Source organism: Enoplosus armatus, chromosome 3, assembly GCF_043641665.1.
Source record: "Enoplosus armatus isolate fEnoArm2 chromosome 3, fEnoArm2.hap1, whole genome shotgun sequence".
In the NCBI taxonomy this organism is placed as follows: domain Eukaryota; kingdom Metazoa; phylum Chordata; class Actinopteri; order Centrarchiformes; family Enoplosidae; genus Enoplosus; species Enoplosus armatus.
The window spans coordinates 12,674,690-12,696,877 of record NC_092182.1 but is presented as its reverse complement, the minus strand read 5'-3'; the positions used below and the strand labels follow the sequence as shown (position 1 = coordinate 12,696,877).

Sequence of the window (22,188 nt, the reverse complement as noted above, 5' to 3'; positions counted from 1 at the left end):
AATAATCCACCTACCAGCATCTCTAAAGCTCACTAATTAGCAGATTATATCTAATTTGTTTAATCTGAACAAAGAAATAGCCAGCTGCATAACCAACGTAAACCAACGAGATATAATGTGTTAGTTAGTGAGATTTAGAGGTGCTGATAGGCTGATTTTGTTAAGTGTGGAAAGAACCAGGATAGCCATTTCCCCTTGTTTCCTGTCTTTATGCTAAGCTAAGCTAATTAGCTGCTGGCGGTAGCTAAATATTTATCCTACAGACATGACAGTTCTATCGATCTTCTCCTCTAACTCTCGGCAAAAAAGTAAATGAGTAAATGTATTTCCCAAAATGTGGAACAATTCCTTTAAGAAAATATCCAAAAAACATTTCATTAGACAGACCAACATCTTCACATCTGAGACGATTTCTTATTGCGATCAAATACTTTGTTTAAGATTATTTCCAAACAATTCTCTGTGACATGAGGAGATATGAGAAATAATCTTCTACATAAGATGCTACAAACAGTAGAACACCAGTTATATTACACAACAAATGCTATAACTGCCTCTTATTTACAGTTACATTTATACAAACATGAGCCAGCGCCTTGCAACAAAATCGCAAGAAGTAAAATCCTGAAAACTGAGAGACTACAAACCATCTAAATCTAAATCTCATCATCACTTTGCCATTTACAATCTTTCATTCACGTCTACGGCTCACTGATTCGTCAAACGTATCAAAAGACACTGAGCTGGGGCATAGGCACACCATTTTAACATGCCACACAACATAAACAAACTAAATGAAGAAGGGTAAACGCTCCTCTTTCTCTTTGTCTTAATTAGCCTTTTAAAAAAACAGTCAGAGACATCTCTTTAACTTGTGCAACCAAACATAACGTCTGTTTCCTGAAGCACATTATCTGACAGGACAATGAGCCTTTGTTGAATACAAAACAGACACCAATTATATTGAGCATATTACACATTATTGTTATTGTCACTTCAGTTTTTTGTTCATTACATAAAAAAACTGGTGTGATAATAAATAGCACAATGTCTCCACACATGGATGAGTATGTTTTAAATTACTTTCCAATCTTCTTGCATACAAAAATGCATCCAATTTAATTCCGAGATTCAGAATATCACCTATAGTGAAAGATCTGCATACATGAGTGCACTTTCATTCAGACAGTTTCCTCCACTGACCTGTGGCAGCTGAAATTACACCAGAAAACATATCTGAGAAACCCACAAAGGATCTGAATGCTAAGATAATTTATATTAACTGGTTGGTTTTACAACAGATTACAGTGGCTAACTCAGCCTGCTCGATATCTCTGTCTCAACTGCATGCGGTTGCACTCTCCATCATACAGAGGAAAGGAGTTGACAGGAAATGATGCACTAAGCGTAGCTTTTGTGTGTGTCTGCAGCTACCAAGAAATCAGCGGGACAGGGGTGCAGACCAGGCAGCTGCATGCTAGGATGTTACCATGGGTCCTGGAATCAATCTGTTAATCGCTGTTTCTTTCTCACTTTATCACAATGCGCCGAGTCATCTCATGGCTTCCGCCATATTTCATATTTCAAGAGCCTTTAAGAACAATCACTACCTCCATCCTGCTCTAATTTGCTCGTAGAGTGCCGAATGACCTTTCCACTAATGTGATGGATTTGCTGCCAAGGGTGACAGGAGGTGTGTGATGCATTGATTACTAAAAGTAATCGCAGCCAGAGAGTAGATCCAGGCTGGGGAGGTTTGCGGGGGGGGGGGGGGGGGGTTTACGAGGGGAAATGATGGTCCGACATCACAGGCAGAAGAGACGAGAGCCCTCTCTCCCCTCCTCTCCCTCGCCCTGGGGGATACGGGGGAGCATAGCTGAACGGGTCAGACCCCAGAAACGAGGCGGAGACAAGTCCTTCTTGGTGGCTGTGAACTTCCAACCCATGTGAGACCCGCAGGTCCGGCACTGAGCAATAGTCCAGGCGTACCTGAGAGCAAAGGAAGAGGACAACATTTCCTTAAAGACGCAAATATTGTTCACTTCAAAGTTTAACTATTGGACACAAGATTTCTCCTCCACAGTCAGTGTGTGTGTGTGTGTGTGTGTGTGTGTGTGTGTGTGTGTGTGCTGGAAGTTTTACATTTCCACATCACACTTGTATAAGTTGCGTACTGGGCCACGATTGACTTCCACACCTCATACATAAACGTTATTAAGTCTTCCAAACTTTTCCCCTTCAGCAGATGAATGTGAAAACAGCCTTCTAGTGTCAAACTCCGCACATACATCATTCGGCACAGGTCAAACATTCAAGAAGAGCAACAGCAGGCAAAACACATTTGTGAGTGGAGGGGGATTTTAAAATTTAAAATTAAAGGTTTCAGCCTTTAAAGGGATAAACACTTAAAAATCTTTTGAGTATCAGACACTCCCCTGTAGGATTGAAATGTGGCTCTGTAAGGTTTGTGGCTTGCTCCTTCATCGAGGATGGCAGCTGTATCGAGCAGTTACAGTGACATTGGTAAACTTGAAGTGTTTTCTTGGTTTGGTTTCTTTTAATACAGAAAAAGGTGGGGCACTGGATTATAGCTCGACCAAATATGATATTAAAGCATGCTTAAGACCTCCGGTGCAGTGGGTCAGAGGTATGTCTCACATTTATTTTAAAAGATGCATTCATGAAAGCACTGAAAGGCTTAGTGAGGGGTCTGAGCCAATCTTTTTACTGTGTGTGTTGTGTTATCCATAGTATAGCGTTACCCTGGAAACCAGCTGTGCAGTGTGGATGGCCTGCCGACCAGGTTGAGATTGTTGGCTTTGTAGACAGTCAGAGTTTCGTGGACATAACCGTGGGGGTTGACGTACGCAGCCATGGGGCCGTACAGAGACAGGCTGCAGAGAGAGAAGAGGCAGGTGGAATATGTCATTAGCAGCGATTATTATTTGAATAAACAGTTTGGCCAGAAACAAAACATCCGAATGGTCCTTTCAAAGAAGAATAAAACAGCCAGAGACTGATTAGAGACATAAAAGGGAGACAAACTGCCTTAAAATGCCTAAATTATACATAAACATTCTGCAGCCTCTCTGAACCCAGCAGTGAGTCCATCACAACAAACTAAACCAAGCATTGTTGAAATCCACAAACCTTGTTAACACAGCAGTGTTTCCAAATATACCACATACTGTGGGTCAAGGTGTGGAAATGTTGCTATAATCAATATTTCTGTATTAACAATGGATCAAATGACTACGTGTAATGTTAAAATTATAAACCCACAGATAATTATAACTCCATTCTGCAGTTCCTCTCACCTCTATGGAAAATTTCAGCATCTTTTAACTCATTGTTTTGGTCTTTACAACCTGCAATGTTACTGTTTTGGTTCACTCTCATCAGCAGCGTTTCCAGCCGCAGCAGGAAGCTGTTTTCAGCTAAAATAAATCTCTAATAAATCCAATGTGCGCTACCTGCTCAGCAGCAGACAGACACAGTTAACGACTGATAGTGAACAAAGTGAAGCATTTAGCAGCTAAAGACATTCCTTTCAGAGGTTGGTGGAAACTAAGAACAGAGCTAAAAGGAGAGTGAATATATAAATTCATTATGTGGTCAGAAACATGACTCCACATGAATGATAATGTTGCTCCAAATCAGCTGGATGAGCAACTGTTTGCAAACACATTTGCCATATCAGCTTTTTGAGGTGATAACATGCTGTTAATTAATTCAGGCTTTAACAAATTAAGTAAAACTAGAGTAAAAATCCTGGGTTCAAGTCATCAAAACATACTTTTTATCTATGGCTCTAATTATTTAACACTACAGGTCTTTGCAGACAAAAGAAGCACAAAAACTTCAAAACACAATCAGCACGAAAAACCTCATTTTGAGTCAGTTTCTCAAGTAGCAATTCACTGTACTCCAGTTGTGGGAGTCCTTAATTGAAAATGCATTAGCTACATATGTAGTTTTGTTAGTCAGAGGAAGTGTGCGCTTTAAAAATCAGACAAATCACTTAATGAACTTTTCCTATAAACATACAGTGAAGGTCTGGTCAGTTTCATTTGTGTTAGGAGATTTGTGTGTCACTTGGACAAACACATTAAACATCACACATCATAGACGGTTAGAAAATTACATTACATTATTGTGTGCGTGTGTGTGTGTGCGTGTGTGTGCACACCACTGAGTGTGGAGGTGCAGAGCAAGGCCACTCATGTTCATGATGTAACCCCAGACTTCCACACGCAGACTCAAATCAGCATCGACTTTGACGTGTTAACAATTACTGTGACGAAGGTAAATACAAAAATTCAAAAAAGCAATTATAAATAAGAGCAGTTCGGTTCCTGGTGCCACAGTCAAACTGTTTTAATGTGTTTTTTTACTATATCCACAACCACTACAGGGATGAGTCATATAAGCAAAACGCAGTAAGTGAAGTAAAATGCAGCCTAAAATGTCCCATTTCTATCTTTCAGTAAAATAAAAAGATGTGCAGCCTATTAACAGCATTCAGGTTAAAACTGAGCTACAACATGCAAAAGTACTGATGTGTCCTCACCTGAAGATCTCATTTTTTGTGGTGATTTCTGTGTCCTGGCACTGCTTACAGCACAGCGATGTGCACTGAGGAGGAGAGACAATAAAGGGTTAAAAGGATGCATACATGTCAAATTTTCTCAATGCATCGTGTTCTTCCTTGTTGAGGCTCAGTGAGGGGGCTATAATGATCAAACCCCCAACCTTTATGCTTCCACAAGAGCCACTAGCTGGATGATACGGGTTCAGGTCTTCAGAGTGGCCAGTGAGACACACAAAGGAGGATTATTATCCTCAATCAGACAGCAGGGAAAATGCAGATAATGGGCCGGCACATTAAAGAAGCACTTCACACATCTGGTGACAGCTTTACGGTTTCTGGTGATTCACCAGTAGTTACACTCTAAGAGCTTTGTGTGTGTGTGTGTGTGTGTGTGTGTGTGTGTGTGTGTGTGTGTGTGTGTGTTTGTGTGTGTTTGTGATAAGCTTAGAGTGGACTGGACTTCCTCATCCAGGAATATCTGTAATTTCTGTCGCTATAACATTCAAATGTAAATGTTACTAGAGACACATTTTACATAATTTCTTTGATCAATGAAAACTAATGATAACTGCCAATATGCTAACTGTCATTACGGTAAATCCCATCATAGCGCACCAAAGTGTGTGATGACAATCCAGTGTTTAGATGGTTAATACATTTCGATGAAAACCCAAATAACTAATATGGTTGAAGATTTTAACATTCTAGCTGAGTTAAACGAACAGTGAAGGCTTCTCACCTGTCTGGCCATCAAATCCGCATTACTAGTCATTTTTGTCAATATCATCTTGAGAGTAAATAACTGCAGAAAGCATCATTAATCTCCAAAATATTGGCTTGTGTGGCAGGATATCATACCCAGTGACCTGAGATATGTATAATTCCATTATGGACGTGATTTGGTGGTAGAAAAATCGTGAGTGTCTTGAAGCAGTGAGGTAAAGACAGAGGCCAAACTGCTATACTACCCTATATTAAAACATGGTGAGGCAGGCAAGATAAAGTGAGGACTGCTGGTTTCCACTGAATATGCCTCTTATAGATTAAATGTGACATCTAATGTATACGGCAGGTTTACTACAGATGTACTAAAATTCATTGTGACCACCGATAAAATCAAACTATCTTGAAATACAGCAGCAACAGCACATCTGTCAGCCCCTGTCAGCCCTGGTTAAATATACCAAAGAACATCAGACGGAAAAACAGCTGCTGTGTGCACAGTACGACACCAGATCTTATCACACCATAAGGGAAATGGTGGCTGTGGCTGCAGGGACAGAGGAGAAAGGTGGTTGGGCAGGGACGACGAGTTAGTGGTGACCTCTCTCTTACCCGGTCCATGATGTCCAGCTCACAGCGAAGTCTCTGAATGGCACTGCCGATCTTCAGCAGCTGGAGCCGCAGAGCGTCGTCTATGGGCAGACAGGCCGCCACTCTGTAGGAGAAGTCTGACAGAAACCAGGCAGGAGGGAAAGAGCGGGATGAAAGGAAGGAAGGAAAGAAAGCACAGAGAACACAAACAGAAAGACGTACGTGTGCATGTGTGAACGCGTCTGCAATCCGTCTGTAATACACTGAACAGAGGCTGACCTACGGCGTTTGTGGGCAGAGAGTCATCCTTCAGATTCTCGTCCCATTCATGGAGCTGTTTCTTCACTCTGTTCATGAGCGACTCCTGTGAGGTGAAACACAGGAAGCGGATTGTTTGTTTTACATTCACTCCTATGTGATGTTTATGTATGGAGGAAATTCCAAGTAGCACACACGGGCTGTAGTACTCACAGAGTCATAGAGTGCGTAGACCCAGGGTGGCCATGGCGTCAGGCTGGCACAGTGAAACTTCCTCTGTGATGGACAACAGGCGCACCATTAACGAATTACATCTATACATAATAATAATAAAGTAATTTGTATAATATTAAGTTATTTTTCCCTTCTCATATTGCTATTACTGACTTACACAACATGGCCAAAAGTATGTGGACAACCAAACATTTATACCCATATATGACAATGCACAAAGCTGCATGTTGAAATGGGAAAGGGTCTTTCATATGTTGCCACAGAGCTGGAAGCACATTATTGTCTAAAATATTATTATATGTTGTAGCATTAAGATTTCCCCTCATTGCAACTAAGAGCCCTAGTCCAAACGATGAAAAACCGTTATATGGACAGTACACTTACTTTTTGATTAATCAATAATGGAAATAATCGTTATGCAGTCTTGTGTTTTACTCATGATAACATGATGTGATGGACAATAAATGTTTTTCTGATTCTGATTCTAAAGTAGTTAATAGCAAAAGACACATGTATGTTGCATGTAAGTGTCGGACCTGTTGGTAGTTACTCCACCAACACTGGGCCTGTTTGCAGCTCTGAGTTGGGGGTTTGGAGGAGGGGTGCATGTGGAGCCTGGAGAGGGGTGTCAGCTGCACGGCAGAGAGGGGATCTGGAAGGATTCTTTCGGGAAGGATCTGTACTTTGGCTTGTCTGATCCTGAGGAGAGAAACAAAGGGAGACAAGGACATAAGTGATGGAAAAAATAAAAACAGGCAAGCATATGAAGACCAGTGAAACGAGCAGATAAAAAACAGGTTAAACAAATGGTGTGCTGGCTGAATGCTGTCAGGTGCTTGACAGGATGTTTGAAAATCTGAGATGATCATAAAGAGGTGCTGTCTGTACATTTTCTCCATCAGCAATAACAAAAAGTCCTCACCAAGACAAACTCACTGAACTTTCTGGAGCTCAGACATACAAACATTCACATGAGCAATAAAAAAACAACTTCGGTGTAACATCAGAACACACACCTACTGTAAAATGGCATACAGTTCAATCTTGCCAGACAATATGCAATGTTTAATTTCTATCTATTTGATACACAAGCTGACAAAAATACACAAAACTGATGCTGCAACATGACAAGTGGCAGTGAATTTCCAAATGTTGTCAAGGTTGAACATTCAGAAATGTTACAAAAAGGAAGAGAAGTGTATTGAAATATACAGCAAACACTATACTAATACTCATGTCATATTACCTCAGAGAGCACAACAGCAGATTCCATTTAAGTGAGTGATAACTTCAATTCTACGCATGCTGGGGTCACTTGCAATACAACAAGAGGTCAACAGGATTATTGCAGCCAATTTATGAGAATTATACGACAGCAACTAGACAAAGAGGGAAATATGTCTTTATGAAGACCCGGTTTTATAAACCGTAAACCTCAATGATTTCCTGAACAGTGGGGGATGTAAGCAGACATTATCGATAGTATGACTACGACAGTTAAATAGGCAGCTTTTCTCCATAGATGCTTCCATTGTTTATTGTACCTTCCAACAAGAGGAGGCACAAAGAACAGGCATTGCATTTTCACATGATAATTAAAACAAACTAAACCCTCTCAAGAGTATTAGGAGTATATTGGCAGAAAAACAACTACACAGCCATAATGAACTCATATTTAAGAACAAGTCAATCAATAAAACTAATAAAAAATTTTTTTTAAAAAAGGTGGAAGCTGACAATGATTTACTTTGTTTTTTTATGAAGATGACTGTGAGTAGAGTCAGTCTGCCCTCTAGCTGTGAACTATGAGAGCACCACTCGTCGTGACCATGCTGTGTAGAGGGCTGCAAGAAATGTCTGGTCAAAAACTGATATCTGATGTGATGCTTTGCAGTTAGATTTCATTGTTTGTATCAAATAAGAACATGTGAGTTTTCTATCTTATCAGGTAGTTGGGAACAGGAATAATCTGAATGTGATTATCTGTTATTGACTGGATGATTACGACAAAAACCTGCAGGGCTCTGATACCTGTAGTCAACCACCACCTTACTCCATGTGAGGACCATGGCACAAAGTTTACGTCTTTATTCATAGAGTGCGTCTCTGATTCAAATGTGCACATGCATTCAGCCCTAACCTTTGCTTTAATTGTTTATGGGGCAATTCAACTTACCCGTCTGCTTGAGTTCTTATCTCATGGACCTTGAATCTCTGCCTCCCCACAGCTTTCACTTTGACAGTCTCAATGCCATATTCCTGCTCCTCTCGGTATGCATAGATTTCAGCTGTCGTCCCAAACTCTGCTTCCGGCTCACCTGCGTCACTACAAAAACAAATATCAAATGAAACAATTAAAATTAAACTCCAAAAACTCAGAAAGAATTTAAAAAGGCACTCCAGTGATATAGTGTTGAAGAAACTCAAAGCAGCAGAGGTATAGATATCCTGGCTTCCTGGGTCCCCCATTTGGTTCAAGCTCCAAAATCACTGGATCCTACATTTCCCATAATGCAACTTGATAGCATCTTTGCATTAGAAGCCAAGTAAATGTCCAGATCTTTCAGACTCCATGCCCACAGTTTGTAAGACAGACTTTCTGTTATAAATTTGAAGTCTCCAGGCTCAAGTCAAGGTAACCCTCATGATATTGTCAGGATTACTTTCTCAGCTTTAAAAGTGTCACAGAAAACATTATGCAATAGTTTTCATAGGCTGAATAGTACTCCTCATGACATACTGATACACCAAACAAAGAGATGCTTTCCATTTATCAGATCTGTCGATTACCGATGGACACTGAGTCGTTTCCATTGCTACATACCTGTGTGCGAGCACAGCAAAGGTGCGGTCTCTCTGGATGACGCTCCGCATCATGCTGACCTCCTGAGGCCTGAAGAGCTGCAGAGGCAGCGTCTGACCTGGCACCAGCATCACAGACGTGTGTGGCAGCACAGGAATGGTCTGGCAGCTGTCATCATCGTGGACTGTACGGCCGTGAAACTCCTCCATGTCTGAGCCCAGGTACTGTCACCACAGGGGTCAGCATCAACACAACTCAACAAGACCACAACAGCTGCAGGAACCTAACTCTACAGCTCTCTGACAGCTAAAAAAACAAACACTGGGAAGTTCAAATTACACATGTATGGTAGTAAACATGTAAGGAGCCATTATTTGAAAAAAGCAAGTGGAGGCATCACTCACAGCATGTGATGTGGGAAGACTGGGGTCAAAGGTGATGATGTTGGGCTTCTCTGCATCCTCACTGTCTCGGTCTTCAGTCTCCATGTCATCTTCCTCCTCCTCTTCCTCATTGTCTGTCAAGGCACAGCAAGCATAAAGGCTCACAGTGAGGCTAGTTTGCGCTTTTAGTGTCTCCTAACCACAAACTACAGCTGTAACTTTACCATCTGAATAAGTCTCTGACGGTAATGAAAAGTAAAAGAAAGTGAAAGCAGAGGTTCAGAAAATGAAATGTGCCAGTCAGGATGTGATCTGTGACACTGGCCTGTGGTGAAGAAATGTTAGCTAGCTGTTAGCAAGATGAAGAGACAAACGCTCTTCCGGTGAAACACCGAGCAGAGCGACCAGTCAGTCGGTGAGTTTAACTGTTACCTGGTAAAAGCTGTAACTGGTTTCCCATGTTGTCGTTAATGTTGTCTTCACCTCCACCCCTCTCGTCAGCCATATCCTTGTGTTTACAATACTAACTCTTCTTCTACGGCGTCTTCAGTGTGCAGTGTCAAGGTGGATCTCGAGCGCCCCCTGGCGATGAGTCACGAGTCAAAATGGCTTCAATAATGCAGCTCATAATTTATGCAACGAGGTCTCTGGTTTTTCTGTCATGTCCCCCATTTTGTAAATGTATGTAACTTTTGCTGTTCTCCATGTTTTGCCCTCCCGCCCTCCTTCCCCAAGTTTGGAAACTGGTGGATTATGCAAATGTAGAATACATAGAAAATAATCGATTTCCTTTAGATTGTATACATAAAATATATGGATCACTGCCCCCACCGAGACAACTGTTGGATTATGATGATTGAATCCTTAAAGTAATCAAAGGTGGACAGTAACCAAGTACATTTACTCTGTACTCATGTACTTTACATGTACTTATTTTGAGATACTTGTACTTTACTTGTGTATTTCCATTTATGTTACTTCTACTTCGCTACATCGCATTATTGTACTTTTACTTTTTCTTTTACTATACTACATTTTTCTGACAGTTACTACTTATAGTTACTTTGCAGCTTAGAGAGGCCATTCTGCCTGCATAGTGAGTACTTTTTCTTTTGTTACCATGAGTACATTTTGGTGATAAAAATAAGTGTTGGACTTCTACTGTAATGGAGTATTAACTAATTTAAATAAAGGATATGAATACTTATTACATCACTGAATGTAACTAGCTGTTGATATTTATCGCAAACAAAAGCGTGACACACACACACACTTACATACAGCGAACTCACACATACACACAGCAATGCAAGACATACTGTACATAACATCCTATTCGTATCCATAAGTGTAGGAGCTAAAACAAATGAGGTTAAGCAGTAGTTTGAGCTTTTGAGCAATGCTCAGAAGGATTTGAAAGGATCCTATCTCAGCTCTTTGTCATAACACTTCATAAAGTGACATATTCCACTGAATTGAACTAATCACAAGGCAAGTTCATTTGTATAGCACCTTTCAACAAAACAAGCGCTGATGTTACAGATTTAGTGTGATAAAAACAGCAGAAATAAATGGAGAAATAAAAAAACCCCAAATCAAGCTAAATTGGAAATACAACATAAACTTGAGTTGATGAAAGATGGCAAAATGTCTGCAAATTAGTTGCTTTGACTTTAACAGCAATCGCTTATCATGAACACCCCATTTCAGCTTGAATGTGCCCCCTTGTTGTCTCTGAGGGGCAGCAATAACATTGAAGTGGCACGAAAACTGGTCTGACACCTAAGTAAGAAAATTCTCCAGCTTTTCCTTGATGAGCCTTTAATGAGGAAATCACTAACTTAATTGAGGCAGTTGAGTTTATGACCATTATTCATCATAACCAACCCTAAGCCATATGAATATGCAGTGCAACACCTCAGTACACAGATACTGTTGTGCTGGCTCAGTACTACAGCATGGAAGCATGGTGCAGTCTCCATTGTAAGAATTTCCACACAATTTGAATGAATAATTTTATAATTAAGTCTAATTTTAGAGGAGCAAAGTTCATTGATAACCTTACGTCTATGGTCTGAAGAAATCACTGAACACTTTATACAGAGTTCACACTTGTTTCTTACATTTTAAGTGACTGAAGCCAAAGTAGCACAACTGACACCAGTCAGAAACCCAGAGCTATGCTACACAACACTTCTTTATGTTGGGCAATAAATACACTTACATAAATAAGACTGACTAATCATGTTGAATAAATGAGGCTGAAACTGGTGCTAAATTTTTTTACAGTGTTCATTTATTGTTCAATACACCACAAGACAGTTGTTGGTACACTTATGTATCAAGTTCCATGAACAAAGCAGCTGTAGTTCTGATGTCAAGAGATCATCCAGCGTTGCCATCGTCCAGTCAGACATTCACAGTTGGCTCCATGAGACGCGCAGTCATGAAATCAGGGTTTAGGCCTCTGTTCCACCGATTGAGGCTCCACTTCAGCCACATGCGTCAGTCATCTGGAGAGGCTTCGACAGGATCACAAGCTGGCGGGGATGAGGGCTTACTTCGACCTCTGCCTCATCTTTCTCCTTTTACGCTTCAGCCTGTTGGGATAAAAAAAAAGAAAAAAAAGCAGCTGTCAAGAACAGGTTAGCTACTCAATGCTCATTTAATAGTGCACATATCTGGACTGATGGGGAACACCACATATCATCCACACTTTAAAAAGGTTGTTTCACATGTTGGCATCAATCCCTGAGCTGTGACCCGATAAGGGATTTAATGGCCAATTACAAAAAATGAACCTGGTACATGAGGTTGTGAGTGGATAGCAAAGTATTGATCAACATCTACAATTAGTGTAGAGACCCGTCTTGGGTACAGTTCTGTCTAGAGATCCCTAAACCTGCCTTCTGACTCACAGTTAAAGACTTGGCCATAACAGTGTACATTTTACCTTTAAATGCAAGGCTAGTATTTGGTGTGATATTAAAGACTTGACATTCAAGCATGAAACTGCAAGAACACTTACAAAGACCAATTCTTCTCAAATGATAAAATGGTTGCATTTCAAATGTTGTGGAAACAAGTAGCCAATAATGACAACTTCCGAGAACCAAGCCATTTAAACTTAGAGCCATGTACATATTTGTGGAACAGGTTCTTGTCTTGCTTTTAGTACTAGAGACTTTGGTAAATTATGGGTCAGTATTTAGACGTCAAACTGAACCTCTACAGCATGTATTTGAATTTCTGAAGTGGTAGCAATAGTATAAAACAGACTGCAGACAGTGGTTAAGTGTACAAAGCGCCTCAGATAGTGGCTGTAACCAATATAAAAGCAGCATGTCAATAAGTTCTTATTGATATTGACACAATTCAGAGACATTTGAGACCTATCGGCTAGACTTGAACTGCAGTAATATTTATTATATACAAGAGTTTTCTGTTATACAAGCACACTGACCTTTGTCAGCATGTATCAAAATACTGGAACGATTTCTGGCAATGAGAAATCTGTACAAGAATGGATCATAATTCTTACCTGCGCATACGCTTCTTCCTCCACTAGAAAACAAGAGGGAGATTTATTAATGTACATCGAGTGCAGTTCAGTAAGCCATGTGTTCCCTCCCACCTATTGACTATGTGACAGACAGCACGTGTGATATGCTGCAGAGAAGCTACTGCTAGGATGAAGCACTGCAAACTACACTGGTGCTTTAGACATTAACCTCTGTCAGAACTGGACCGTTCACCATAAACATAGCTAGCGTTATCTCTACTCAGAGGTGTAGCATTGCTAACCGTACAGCATGCACCAAAGCGGGCCTTCCTGCACCAATAGCATTCACACCATTTTAAAACATCTTGTATTAACAAATAAGTTATTAAAACAGTGTTACGACTTGGGAAGAGATACATTAACAAAAACATTTTAAGCCATCAGACAATGTGAAACAGCACAGGGGGTGATGCTAGCTAGCAGCGTTGACTGGAACAGGAAGAGGATTGAAAAAGTTGCTAAAATACTAAGATTAGCTGGTTAACTCACCTTGGCTCTCATCGTGTGGAGAAGTTTCTGTTGAAATTAAACAAATACAATTATTAGTGACTGTGGATGACTTGTATATCTTAATGATTAGTTTGGATTCTTTTAGCAGAGAAAGGATTTCCCATACCTCGAAGAGAGAAGAGCAACGGAAAGAGGATGTGACGAAGAAAGAGGGCTGTATTTATACAGGTGATCTACGTCATCTACCAGCGTCAACTGTGTTTTCGTACTAGCTCATTGGGAAATGTAGTCTAGATGGTCAGGACATGGCACATCAATTTAATCTAACACCTACAATTTCAAGGCGATAAACAGAGACTGAGCCCAGTTTTTAGGACTTTTAACGAAAACTAGTCTATCATCCCGTAAATAAACAGGCCGGGTGTTTGTTTAAAAAGGTTTCACATTACAGTTATATCTCTATCTACTGAATTAACTTAAAAATATGAATAATTCGACTACAGAAAACAATGAACCTACTCATTACTGCAGGGGAAACACTTCCTTGACTTAACTTAAAATTTAAATTTCATTTTATTTGCAAACCATAGAAATAAATGAAAGTGGAGTGTTACTACATAACAAAAAAAAAATCCATTGTTGACATTGGAACTAGCACTTGACAATACAATCTCACCTCAAGGTCCATTTAGTAGTTTATCTGGTGCTTTCTACCTTTCACACAGTCCTCATAAGCAGATGAAGTCCTAGACCTGCTCAGGATTGTGTGATGTAATCAAAAGCCCCCAGTACAGTAATTCAATTGACCTTGAGATTAGATTTATTTTTTGTCAGATGTCAAAACTCTTATTTTCTTTATAATTGATCATAGAATAACTTCTCTAACCTGACAATCGATTTATGCACAAAACCATCATGATGCTTAGGAGAGGGCGATATAGATAAAATCCTCCATAAGCAAGTTAATATTGTGTTATCAATATCTGTGATGATACAGTAAATTAGTTGGAAAATCAATCAAATAACCAGGCAGAAATGGCAGTTTTTGTTAAATCCAGCAAATTAAATGCTCACAAAATCAAGTTACTTCATTACAATAGATGCAAAAAATCAATATCTAATGTTGCCACAGTCATTCTGGTCATTGATTTCCAAGAACACATCAATGGCCTAACACACCCAGAGATATTATATATAAATGTAAACAGCATGGTGTATAGATCATATTGGCCAATCCTACGGACGCTGTATCTAATTTCCTCTCCTTCAGAACCATTGACACCACCATTTCTGAACTTAAAACTTTCACTATTCATGCAGTCTTGATATTTCACTGCAGACATACTGAACTTTGACAAATACCTTCAGAAAAACAAACAAATGTATGAAAATGTTTTTATTTAATTAGATGTAAAGTTCCATTGCCCACTGACGGAGCTACAAAGCAGGATTTTCCTTTTCTCAACATAATCAACTGTTGACAAATCTGACCCAACACTGAAATGATCTCTTACTGGTCCAGCTCCACTGAAGACACCCACAAAACCTTTCTCAAGCTTCAGCAGCTTAAGTTTTCATGTTTCACAAGACTAATGACGTAGTAAAGCAAGTACCAGGTGTCACTAATAGAAAAGTTTCTCAAAATTGGAACGTAGAGGTTTCTATCTTTTCATAAAATTCAAGGGGAATGGCAGTAAATGTAGCAGTTTTGTTCCCTAAAGTCAAGCTGATTACAGCCGTTTCTTTGCCTGTATACTTAAAAATATTCCAGTCTTCTGCTCAGGTTATTGCTTTAAAAGAATCTAGTGTGGTTAAACATGTAGTTTCAGCCAAAAATGTGGTCAGGCCTCGATGACAGAACAGTAACCATAAGCCTCACTACATCAACTCTGACGCAAGCGCCATCTATTATATTACCAACCATGTAATTACTGTCATTTACTGTCAGTTGTGTTACATTGTTTAGTTTGTCATTTCATGATTGAGACAAAGTTTATAATTTAACCCTTTACTGCATGGTGTAGTTGAGAAAAGGTGTTTCTAATGAAATGTTTTAAACAGGTCCCAGCTGTTTGATAATGACTAAACTCATCGTCATCTCCTGATTCTCACATGAACGAGGCGACAAAGTGCTTGTAAACTTTCCAATAAAATATCTAGATATTCCTTTTTACTATAAACAAGTTCAGATAACTTGTTATAACTTTGTTGCCAAAGGGACACATCATGTGACAATTCAGTCAAACCATGATGGCCCGATGATCCATGTTCCTGTTGGTATCATCCAATAATCCTTCATCCGCAGTTGGATGTCAAAACTACAGACTGGCCCACTCCCTTTACTGTCCACTGTAAACTTCAGATTTACTTATAAAAGGACATTTTCAGCTGCAAATAACACAAGCATGAAGGGGACCGAAAGACTTAAAAACAGGCAAAGGTCAGTCACTTATCATTTGGCAACAAGTCTTCTTAAAGATGTAAAACTACTTTCAAATATTCTTTATTTCCTACTCAAGTTAGGGGGGGAAAAAACAACACTCTCTCCATGGTACTTTCAATTAATGCAGTAAAGGGTTAAGCATCCATGTAGGATCTTTAAATGTTCAATTGATTTCAGAGTTCTTATGAATTCAGCTGTTTAATCATGCGAAATCAATTCTCCTAGGCGTATAATGGGCAGTAAGTTTGGGGCAATTTGTCATGTTTTCTCTTGCTTCTCTTTGGGGTCTTGCATGTGTGGAAAGGCAGAGTTTGTTTATTCGACGGCTTCTGTGTCCTCAGTCGGCTGTCCAGTTGCATTTTCTGCCGTCTTTGAGGCCTGTATGGTGTGAAAAGGGAGGTACATTAAACCAAATATGTATTATCTGCAGCTGGGAGGTGACACAAAAGGCAAGGTGGTCAAAGTCTAGTTTTGTTCAAGGTAGACACATGAGCTGTGCTTCATTGCCACATTCATTGTTGGAATAACACTTTACCTTCTTTTTCTTTTTCTTCTGTGTTTTACGGCTTGCAGAGCTCTGTAGTAAAGTCTGGGGGAGGAGGAGAGACGTTTCAGTACAAAGTGAGTCAGATTTTTAATGTAATGTAACTCGATGTAAGTCGAGTGAATTCACAATCTCACCTTTAGCTCTGCATCCTGAACTTCGTGCTCTGACTTGTAGAGCTCTGGATCAAAGGGCCCGTTGGTGATTCTGTGAGGCCCATTGGCCATCAGCAGCACTGTGAACTTAAATTGAGCTACACACTCTCCTGAGAACAAAGACACACAATGAGGGGGAGGCTAGTAAATAAAAAGTGAAAGCTGTTAAAAAGAAAAAAACGTGATAAAGGGGGAGGTAAACACTCACCCTCTTTCTCATGTAGCACACTGAAGGGCTGTAGCAATTCATGTTTGGCACACTCCACCACACCCAGACGGGCTTTGGCCTCATCCTCGAACGCCCTGATAGAAAAGGGATGGTGGTATTAAGCTAAAGTATATTAATAGTCAACTTGCTGCCAGTCAATTTAAAAATTCAGCAGGTGGTATATTAGTAGCTGTGGTGTTCATACCGAAGAGTAAAGGGCATGGCATCAAAGCGTCGTTCCACTTCGCTGAAGAACGTACGGGAAGTTTTCATCTTCAAGCCGTACTGCTTACTGGGGTCCCTCTTATAAATGGTGGTCCTCAGACCTCCATCTCTGGCCTAAACGGTAATGAGAGACAAAAGTGAATGAAGTAAGATGAAGTAAATGAAGCATTAAAAGTGAAGTGTGTATTAGCTACAGCGGAAGCGTTAACTTTCAGCAGCTATCGGTCATGAATAAAGCAAGACAAGAGAGGACACTGACCTTCCCTTCTCCGGTGCTAATCAAGACGTCCACAGCATAGACTTCATGCACCTCAAACTCTGCCTTCTCATGGTCCTTCCTGAAAGTGAATCAACCGCAGCCAGAGAAAAAGATGAGTAACTGTCAGTAATTTTGCACTCTATTCATACTCCATAGAGAGAGAGTTAAGGTAAATCAGTAAGTTATTCAGGATGATCCACAGATCTCACTGTTTTAAGAACAACAGTATTCCACTAAAGACAAGTTACTGTTGAGTTTTCCAAATGTAATTTTCACAAGTGTGGCGGAGATCTCAAAACACATCAAATTGAAACTTACTGTCTGGCTAGATAGGGGTCAGTGCATTTTTGTGATTTGGGTGACCGACCCTTAATGTGGTTACATTTGCAGTCATTATACAAGAATTACAATAGTGTCCTGCTCAAAACAGCTGTGAACAACTGAAGAAGACTTTAAATTCCTCTGATATCACGGGTCAAATTGGTCGGATGCTTGGAAAAAACATTCTTATGTTTATGGGCGGATGGTAAATTGAAAGAAAATTACAGGGAAATGAAGAAAGCTGCCAATGTTTCTATGGAAATAATATAAATTAGTGTAACTGAACGAACAGAAAAGCATTGTTGTGCAATATTTGAAATGTAATTGATAGACAGGACCGAACAGACACTACTTGTTGAACTCCAGTTGTGGTTAGTGGTTTACTGCAATTCAAAACACCCCCCCGGAACGCTTCAGTTTTCCCTCCCTCCCTCCTATATATAAAAAGTGACCAAATGTACCTTTGCTGGTCTGACGGGTTCTGAATGATGGTCTTTTCTCCATCTATGACATGTTGCTTTAGCTGGTGAGACAGCATACCTTTAAAACACAGAGCGAGGAAGAAAAACTAATATCAAAAACAGAAAACATAAATGGGCCTTTCCCATGAAAACATCCACTTGCACCATCATCTGACGAGATTGGAGAAGGACATTTAAGGACAAACGTCATCCAAATGTGAACACTCGGGGTTGACCTGAATGGCTTTTCCATGATGTGGCACACTGAGAGGCACAAACTTTAAATAAGACACTCACCCTCGATGGGTGAGCATTTGAACGACTGAGCGATCTTGTTCCAGGCTTCTGTCACTTGAGTATTCTGAGAAATAGAGAAAAAGAGCTCATCTTTCACAGGCAAAATACAGTTTGTTTGGTTTTTATCTGTTGGATGCAGAGGAGGGAGGAGCAGCAGAGCAAGACAACTGGATGAACTGTCGACATTACACTGACACATGTAGCCAGAGTTTTAACTCAGAATCATCTCACAAATCTTTTCACAGCTGACATGAAGAAGACTGTGAGGAAGTGGTTATTTGTACCTGGTTACCGGGTTTCACAAGGCGAAGAGCTGCTTCTGCACACAGATGGGCCGCTTTGATAACATCAGCTTTCCGACCTGTGATGGGGTTCTCCTGCAGACACAAGACACAGTGAAAAGAGAACTTGAAGGTGCGCTCTAATGAGGACACAAAACTGGGACTAAAGCAGTGTTTTTAAAAAAAGAAGAAGGCCCTCACCTTACTGGCTCCCACCACGAAGCTGTGAGCAACATTAGCAATGAAGCCGTCAACATGAACACCTAGATCTCTACACAAAATAAGAGGAAAAAGAGATGAGAGTATGAAACAACAATAAAACAAATTAAATTGATCATGTGTCAAATTCATTGCAAGTTTAACTGTCACCCAGCTGTCAAGATTACTAATGTTGATACAGGAACCACTCAATCAAATCAACTTGGGAAGGACAAAATGTCAACTGTCCTCCACTTTGGAAAATGAGACTAATAAAGTTTAAATAATAACCAATTAGGTCAGACAAAAAATAAAACCATTTAATCTGGTAGGGCGATTAAACTGAAGACAAACACCAAGGTGAACTTTTTTTTGGCTGTACACCAGCTGGAATACAGTAAAGGACTTAATCTGAATTCAAGGGAGCAGCATAACAGAGTGTAATAAATTGAACAGCCAGAGGGTTAGGCTAGGAGTGTGCAAAAAATGAGAAATATACAAACCTTGTGTTTGTAACCACATCAACATGAGCTATAACACAACATCTCTAAAACACAGCAAATCAACACGAAACAAAAAAGATGTTACAGAGGACGAAGACATACGTGGCAACACAACAACTAAGATGACCTGACGTCCGTTTTCAAAGCACAACATTGCATTAGAAAAATGTGATAAATGGGATTTAGCAGATGGATGGCCATCAAAGCTAAAATCCAACATATCACTTCAAAAACACCTGTTCTAAACAATGTTCAACCTTAATTGTCGTTTGCCACACAGGACAGACAGGAAGACGAGATCATACTGATGAAGCAGACAGCCGACAGCGAAGAGAAAACCCTCACATACAAGCCAAGATATCACAAAGAAAGAAGGGAGGACAACACACTGGGAGACTCAAGACACACGAGGGGAGACGAGGGGGTAACATTACTGCAGAGCGTGGTGCCTACATTTTGACCAGATCCCCATCTTTAAGTGTGTAGTCAGGGTCACTCTTCAGGGGAGAGAAGTGGCAAACACAGTTATTGACTGAGACGCTGGTGGGAAACGCAATGCCTAGAAGAGGGAAAAGAGAACCACCAAGTCTTCATTTGGAAATCATCCACAAGTTTAGCAACAAAACTATACAGGGTTGGAGGAAGTGACACTTGGATCACCTAATAAACTTTCAAACTGTCATACTCTGCCACCATATTAGTTGTTTTAAAATCACTGCTGTTATTAAAGCTAATCAAGGTTGCATGGACTGGCACACAAACACACTACCAACAATTTGCATGACTGTATCTACACTCTTCTTGATGGGTCCACATCAGTTCACCTGAACAACAACAGACTGACTAGTATCATCTTTGCCTCACCTTTCTTCATTTCCTTTTCCTTCTTGAAGACCTTGCCAGTCTCAGCCATGATGTAGGCATCCCCCTTCTCACAGAGGCTGAGCACCGACACCCCGGGCTTAGCAGTTTCCACGACCAGACGAAGGGCCTCTGGGTGAGACACAGCAAATAATTAAGAGGAGCTGACAAGGAACAGAGTAGTGCAGGTAGATACAATAATGTCATACTTATACTGTGATAGGAGGCCAGATATAATCCAAGATATTGTCTTGAGATGATTCATTACACTAGGTGACAACACTGAATGCCCACATATAATTAATGAGCTTAATGCCATCAGGTGTCAGGGAACTGACTGAAAAATATGGTGATTATTTGATTGTCAATATTTCCTATTTTGCTGTACCATTTATACTGTGATAACACCTTCTTTAATATATCAGCAGGCAATGTTGAAATCAAGGATATTTATAATAATATTAAATGTTCATATGTTGTAATCAATATGATAATATAACTTGATTTCTCAAATATTTAATGTGCTGGATTTGCCAAAAACACGTTACTATTTGGTTATTTCTCATCTCTAAACCGTTACTTCATTGTTTTCCTGAACGTGCACTATATCACAATACATACTGATGTTGTGGCATAGGATTATAGACTGTCACAAAGGCTTTTATCCAGACTTCCCACTCACAATTTAAAATAACCAAGTCATGCCGTCATTCGCAGTGAATTACTAAGTAGTTTCATCACGATTTTCGACAAGTAACGCAGAAAAGTCAAACGACTATGTCTGCAAATGAAGAAAAGGATAATATCATCTGAACGTTATAGTACGTTAACATGCAAGATGCAGTCCTCATACTATTCGTGTAGCAGACATATTAGCATGTCAGCTATGTCGATTTAACAGATAACTTAACCATTAAAAGTTAGGGAGAAACTAACACATAGAGTTCAGCCTGGTGGTGTAACAAGGACAACCGTGAACATGAACTCTAACGTTAAAGTGGCTTCATATCTACGGCTGCCTGCTTATCTTTCAGCTCGTAAACGTTGACTTAACATGTTTAGCTGACTTAGCTGGACTGGGCAACAGGCTGAGCTAGCCGGTCAGTTAGCATCCCACGTTAGTTAAACACACTGGACAGCTCGCTCCAGTAAAGCCTAAAGTCAACGTAGAGCAGCAGTAACAGAGGTGTTAGCATTAGCTAAAACCGAAGCAGCCGCACCTGCTAGCTAACAAGCTCGGATAGCATATGTGTGCCTCGCATGTAAACCACATGGCTGCTGCTGTGTGGGGAAACTAACGTTAGCTGGCTGCACGACAGGCCGACCAGAGCAGTTTATTTCACCCAGTCACCAACGGCTATTCAATTAAATTTACTTACGGTTGGCGATGTCACCACCCATCTTGTATTTGGTGACCACAAGGTCTTCGGCTATGGTCTGCTCTTGCTCGTCGTCGGACATCTTGGCAGTGAAGTTTCAGTCGCTAGTCGGCCCTGAACAGCGACAGTTCCCCGGGCAGTTCACCTCGGCTCTAACCGGAGCAGCTAACACCGGCCTCCTGCTACCCTCCAAGCCCCCCCCACTTCACCGTGACACTATCGACGTCACAGCGACCCCAACCCGCCAAAATGCAGAGCTGCTGCTACTGCTAAAATACACAGCAGGTGGCGGTATGCACCTATACACGTTGGTTTGCGACCCGCCATTAACTCAGTGAAGAAGAAGAAGAAGCAGCAGCAGCAGCAGAAGAAGAAGAAGAAGGGAGACTGCCGAAATACCTTGTGTAGCCTACATGTAGGTCTTTTGTGTGGTACTCACTGCAGTAAACATATCTATT

General features: G+C 40.4%; 2 protein-coding genes and 1 long non-coding RNA gene across 4 annotated transcripts; all 3 read right to left on the bottom strand.

The window, feature by feature from the left end:
- Positions 1-1,805: 1,805 nt before the first annotated feature.
- crbn (cereblon) lies at positions 1,806-10,088 on the bottom strand. Of its 2 annotated transcripts, none has more exons than XM_070902081.1 (11): positions 10,010-10,088; positions 9,605-9,717; positions 9,222-9,424; positions 8,574-8,723; positions 6,934-7,096; positions 6,377-6,439; positions 6,185-6,269; positions 5,927-6,042; positions 4,571-4,635; positions 2,763-2,894; positions 1,806-1,989 (listed from the first exon to the last, which is right to left on the bottom strand). In XM_070902081.1, the coding sequence occupies exons 1-11, from the start codon at positions 10,086-10,088 to the stop codon at positions 1,806-1,808; spliced, it is 1,353 nt and encodes a 450-aa protein (XP_070758182.1). The 2 variants fall into 2 exon arrangements, with proteins under 2 accessions (XP_070758182.1, XP_070758181.1); XM_070902080.1 differs by having other exon boundaries at positions 10,016-10,088.
- Positions 10,089-11,857: 1,769 nt separating this feature from the next.
- LOC139282761 (uncharacterized) lies at positions 11,858-13,794 on the bottom strand. The gene is made up of 4 exons (XR_011597307.1): positions 13,762-13,794; positions 13,635-13,661; positions 13,125-13,147; positions 11,858-12,183 (listed from the first exon to the last, which is right to left on the bottom strand). It is a non-coding gene; the product is annotated as an uncharacterized lncRNA (long non-coding RNA).
- Positions 13,795-14,976: 1,182 nt separating this feature from the next.
- On the bottom strand, positions 14,977-21,870 carry pa2g4a (proliferation-associated 2G4, a). Its single transcript, XM_070902082.1, has 13 exons — positions 21,731-21,870; positions 20,355-20,483; positions 19,944-20,049; positions 18,991-19,060; positions 18,793-18,885; positions 18,509-18,572; positions 18,212-18,290; positions 17,430-17,508; positions 17,151-17,284; positions 16,946-17,040; positions 16,720-16,847; positions 16,574-16,627; positions 14,977-16,416 (listed from the first exon to the last, which is right to left on the bottom strand). Exons 1-13 carry the CDS (start codon positions 21,810-21,812, stop codon positions 16,354-16,356), a joined length of 1,176 nt encoding a protein of 391 aa, XP_070758183.1. The 5' UTR covers positions 21,813-21,870; the 3' UTR covers positions 14,977-16,353.
- Between the last annotated feature and the right edge of the window lie 318 nt (positions 21,871-22,188).

What these genes read in the sequence shown, in the direction of transcription:
- crbn (XM_070902081.1), bottom strand. Translation starts at nt 10,088, where the DNA reads ATGGCTGACGAGAGGGGTGGAGGTGAAGACAACATTAACGACAACATG. An exon ending in TCTGCCCACAAACGCCGTAG is followed by an intron (nt 6,043 to 6,184) that starts GTCAGCCTCTGT and finishes GGTTTCTGTCAG; the next exon opens with ACTTCTCCTACAGAGTGGCG. An exon ending in CTGCACAGCTGGTTTCCAGG is followed by an intron (nt 1,990 to 2,762) that starts GTAACGCTATAC and finishes CTTTGCTCTCAG; the next exon opens with GTACGCCTGGACTATTGCTC.
- pa2g4a (XM_070902082.1), bottom strand. Translation starts at nt 21,812, where the DNA reads ATGTCCGACGACGAGCAAGAGCAGACCATAGCCGAAGACCTTGTGGTC. An exon ending in CAAATGCTCACCCATCGAGG is followed by an intron (nt 18,291 to 18,508) that starts GTGAGTGTCTTA and finishes TGTGTTTTAAAG; the next exon opens with GTATGCTGTCTCACCAGCTA. An exon ending in AACCCGTCAGACCAGCAAAG is followed by an intron (nt 17,509 to 18,211) that starts GTACATTTGGTC and finishes ATTCACTTTCAG; the next exon opens with GAAGGACCATGAGAAGGCAG.